We start from the raw sequence: 4318 nt of genomic DNA, 5'->3' as shown, positions 1-4318 counted from the left end.
TCTGTGCCCACATGGGGAGTTGATTTGAACTCCCATTGCTTTCAAGATAAAAAATTTAAAGGAGGTAAGGCCCAGGGTTTTGGAAAACACAAAAAAAAAAACCGCCCCAGGGGGCCACCCGGGGGGGGCCCCGCCCCCCCGGGTGAGGATCCAGATTCGGATAAGAGATGTAAACATGCAAGATGCCAACAGTGCCAACACATGATATACCCATGTATAAGAAGTCAACGACATAACGCGATATATCACCATGTCGGAAGGACCCAGAAGAGAGATATTTTTCTAAAAATTGCCGAAATATCACGATATATTGCAATAAATTCCGGAAATATTGATAAAAATTCAAAATTTTGAAAATATCGCATTAACTAGTCTCTCTCATCTAATAATGTTAAAATATCACTGCGACTGTTGATGAGTGCAATCTCTTTTATTTCTTTTCTTTCTCTTTCTTTCTTTGTAGAATGGAAGCTGTGGCGATGTTGGTGATGAAGATCTGAAGAAGCCGTTAAATCTCGTGCTCTCTCTCATCTTTGTGATCTCTTATCTCTAATCTCTCTCTCGGTCTCTCCCTCTGTAAATCTCTCTCTCCTGCTTCCTTTTCTCTGCATCTCTCTCTACACCATGTTAACTCTGCCCCTCTCTCTCTCTCTCTCTCTCTCTCTCTCTCTCTCTCTCTCTCTCTCTCTCTCTCTCTCTCTCTCTCTCTCTCTCTCTCTCTCTCTCTGCAAAAAACTCCAATGAACAATGAGAACGAACCCCTTTTAAATGCCAGAGAAATATTGTTGACATTTTAGGATTTCAGTGGTTTCATCGGCCACCGATACCCGAAATTTGACCGACTTTTCGAACCTTGGATATACCATTAATATATACTATCATTAAGATACATATCTCTATTTAATTAATTTAACAAATAATTACTGCTCGTTTCCTATCTCTTGTATCCTATGAAATAAGGACGGTTTCCTATTTCAAGGGAATTTTGTTTTTCATTTTGGTACAGAATACTGAATATATCTACCTTTCCAAAACCCAAGAACACAAAGGATCAGAGTCCAGACAGGGGGAAAATAAAATATGAAATAATTCACAGTTCCTGGATTCGTTTCTGTTATGAAAAAGAATGGTAACCCTTCTTTCGTGTGATTTTGTAATTGCCCTTTTTCAAAAAACTGTACAAAAATATGATGTATATGTACATTGTACAAATGCATATCTTTATATTTTCTGTAAAAAATAAGTTTCTAGTGGTAAAATCAACAACTCTTCCTGAGGCATCATGCCCATCTCCAGTATTAATAAATAAATAAAACAGAAGCGACTTTCTAGTTTCTACCACCCAAAAAAAAAAAAACCAGCTTCTCCGAAGCGAGCACTGCAGTAATAAATCACAAGAGAGGGCCCACTACCTTCCTTGCTCCTGCAAGTCTATAAATGAGAGCTCATTCTGCCATTCTGTTTTTAACTTCCCTTTTTTGTTTGTCTGGAATTGGAGGAAAGATTCAAGTCTTTGATTACCAAAATCTCAACTACTTCTTCTTCTTTATCTTTTTTCATTCAACTTGTTCTTCTCTTCCATAATGGCTAGAGTTTCTTCCTCTGTTTCTCTCCTTTCTTTCCTTATTCTTAAAATCATCTCAGGTATGAATTAGAATTAGAATTCGAAACAATCTGTTTTTCTTCGCTGTAATGGAGATTTTTCTAAAACCCATTTACGTTTTTGATATTGCAGGAACATATGGAGTTTCATTCACTCTAACAAACAATTGCGGATATACAGTATGGCCGGGGATTCTCTCCGGCGCAGGAACGGCGCCGCTATCTTCCACCGGTTTCGTTCTTCAAACCGGCGAGTCGAATACCCTCTCCGTACCGGTTGGTTGGTCCGGCCGGCTATGGGGTCGGACACTTTGCAGTCAAGATTCAACCAGTGGTCAGTTCACATGCGTCACCGGTGATTGTGGGTCAGGAAAGATAGAATGCGCCGGTGGTGCTACACCCCCTGCTACGTTAGCCGAATTCACTCTTAACGGTGCAGGTGGGCTTGACTTTTACGACGTTAGTTTGGTGGACGGTTACAACCTGCCCATGTTAGTTGAACCGCAAAACGGTTCCGGTGGGAATTGCACCGTCACGGGGTGCGTGGTGGACCTTAACAGCGCGTGTCCATCGGAACTCAAGGTGACCAGCACAGAGAGCAGCGACGGCGTAGCGTGTAAAAGCGCGTGTGAAGCGTTTGGTGATCCACAATATTGCTGCAGCGGTGCCTATGGGAATCCAAACACGTGCAAGCCATCTTCTTATTCTGAATTCTTTAAGAACGCTTGTCCTCGTGCCTACAGCTACGCCTACGATGACGGCACCAGTACTTTCACCTGCGCTAACGCGAATTATCTTATCACTTTTTGCCCTTCTTCTGCCTCTGGCACCAGGTTCGTTCTTGCATTAAAAAAAAATGTCATTCTCGGAAATCGTTAAGGGTAGTTGGGTCTGACTAACTTTATCTCAATCGTCAAAGAGCCGTTGGCGTTCTCGTCAGGAACTAACCGTTGGATTGGGATCTTGCGTTTCACTTTTGTTCCCAATGCCAAATCAACGGTGGTTTTGTGGCACGGTTTACGATAACTGCAACGGCTCGCTGAAACCTGGAAACGACAGAAACCATCAGGTTCAGATAGAGAGAAAGCAACCGATGGATGCTTCTTCTTGCCGTTTTGCCGACAAATCACCTAATTTTTATTATTGCACTTTGGTGGTGCCGACGTCGCCGACCCATTTTTACTAACATAAAAATTATTTTTTTTTCTTTCTGGGTAATATTAATTAATTTATGAGATTGGGGAGTGATGACTGGTATTTGTGGTGATGCGCATCACATGTTTGACGAAAAGCCTGACTGAATTTTTCTGGCAAAACTTGTGGAAGCTTTACGGCCCAGCATAGTGTGTGAGATTTACAGGTGTGGGTAGTGTTTTTAATTGACTAAATAATTGGAGTCTAACGTAAAGGTGTTTGAATTGGATGCAGCCGTACGTCATCCTCAGGGAAGAATCCACAGGCAGCAGACGCACCGCCGGTGAATGATACGTCGATGATATACCTCGGCGATCCATACTATAGCGGAGCTTCATCATCGCTATCAAGGGGAAGGGGAAGAGTATTGATCATTGCTGTCGTTTTTGTGGCAATTGGGCGGTTGTGGCTGCTGTTCTAACTTATCATCAGCGACCAAACTTTTCAGAAGATAGATTCTTCCGTGCTAACTCTAGTGGAGGGTAGCGGAATCTGGGTGAGCTGGGCTTGGACCTTGGCCCCCTCTTCACCTTACAATTATACAGTTCACATCAACCATCGTCATTACATTGCGGCCATGCCGGTCGAGATAAGCTGAAAGCTGAGCTGAGATCGATGCGAAAGTGATCGAAAGAAAGCATTCATGATAGGTAGTCAAGTTGTCCTTTGTTAGGAGAATGGATAGCAAGGAAGAGTATGATCAAAGCAAAGGCATCATTTTCCCAACTTTCAACGTTTTCACAATTTGGCGTTTGAGGGAGAGAGATGCAACTTGATGAGACAGCATGAGTGAAGGCAACAACCCAATTGACATTCTTGGAAATGCTCTACTTTTTCTTATAGTTTATTGCTTAGTGTATGATCCATTCTATTATTTTTTGTAGCTCTAATGAGATGATACAATAATTTAGAAGGAAATGAAGGGAAGAGGTTCATTTGTTCTGTGTTTTTGGTTGCTTCTGGTTGATTCATTCTTTGTATTTTGCTCAATTCCATATGCATACCTACTGTAGCTTTTACTTATTCTACTTTCCTTTTCACTCTTTTCTTAGCTGTTCCATGTCGAATGGGATTCATTCTGTTGTATGAATATCTGATATTATGCTACTAAGTCACAAGTTTCCATCATAAACTTTATCTTGTTCAGATGTTTTCATTTGTTAAATATCATCATCAATCTTCCACTTGGTAAAACAAGTTGATATATAATTGCAATTCAAATGTCAAAATCATGGTGACAAGAAATTTTCTCTTTCCCTGTATATATAAATTAAAAAACTTTTGGTGCAACTGGGTTCTTAGTCCAAGCGTGCATGTGATATTATTCTTTCTTCTTAAATTTCATCAACAACTAGGAATATTTATCATATCTGCAAATAAGTTATCTTGCTATGATGTGGATTGTTTCAAAAGTAACAACAATTACATTGAGCCACGGTTTCTTGTTTTTATTAAGCATGATTTGGTTCATTTTTAATTTTTTAATTAAAATGATTAGGTTGCACTAAGTGGTAGTGATGGT

At 40.4% G+C, this 4318-nt stretch overlaps 1 protein-coding gene across 1 annotated transcript; it reads left to right on the top strand.

Annotated features, from left to right (window-relative positions):
* The first annotated feature begins 1410 nt into the window (after window positions 1-1410).
* On the top strand, window positions 1411-4115 carry LOC149015072 (thaumatin-like protein 1). Its single transcript, XM_089156132.1, has 3 exons — window positions 1411-1644; window positions 1736-2435; window positions 3031-4115. The coding sequence occupies exons 1-3, from the start codon at window positions 1584-1586 to the stop codon at window positions 3215-3217; spliced, it is 948 nt and encodes a 315-aa protein (XP_089012258.1). The 5' UTR covers window positions 1411-1583; the 3' UTR covers window positions 3218-4115.
* Window positions 4116-4318: the final 203 nt, after the last annotated feature.

The sequence above is a fragment of the Hakea prostrata genome, chromosome 5 (genome assembly GCF_041222555.1).
Source record: "Hakea prostrata isolate BN-2017 chromosome 5, UWA_Hpros_2, whole genome shotgun sequence".
Classification (NCBI taxonomy): domain Eukaryota; kingdom Viridiplantae; phylum Streptophyta; class Magnoliopsida; order Proteales; family Proteaceae; genus Hakea; species Hakea prostrata.
The sequence above is the reverse complement of the archived record's forward strand: the minus strand, read 5'-3'. Positions and strand labels throughout refer to the sequence as shown.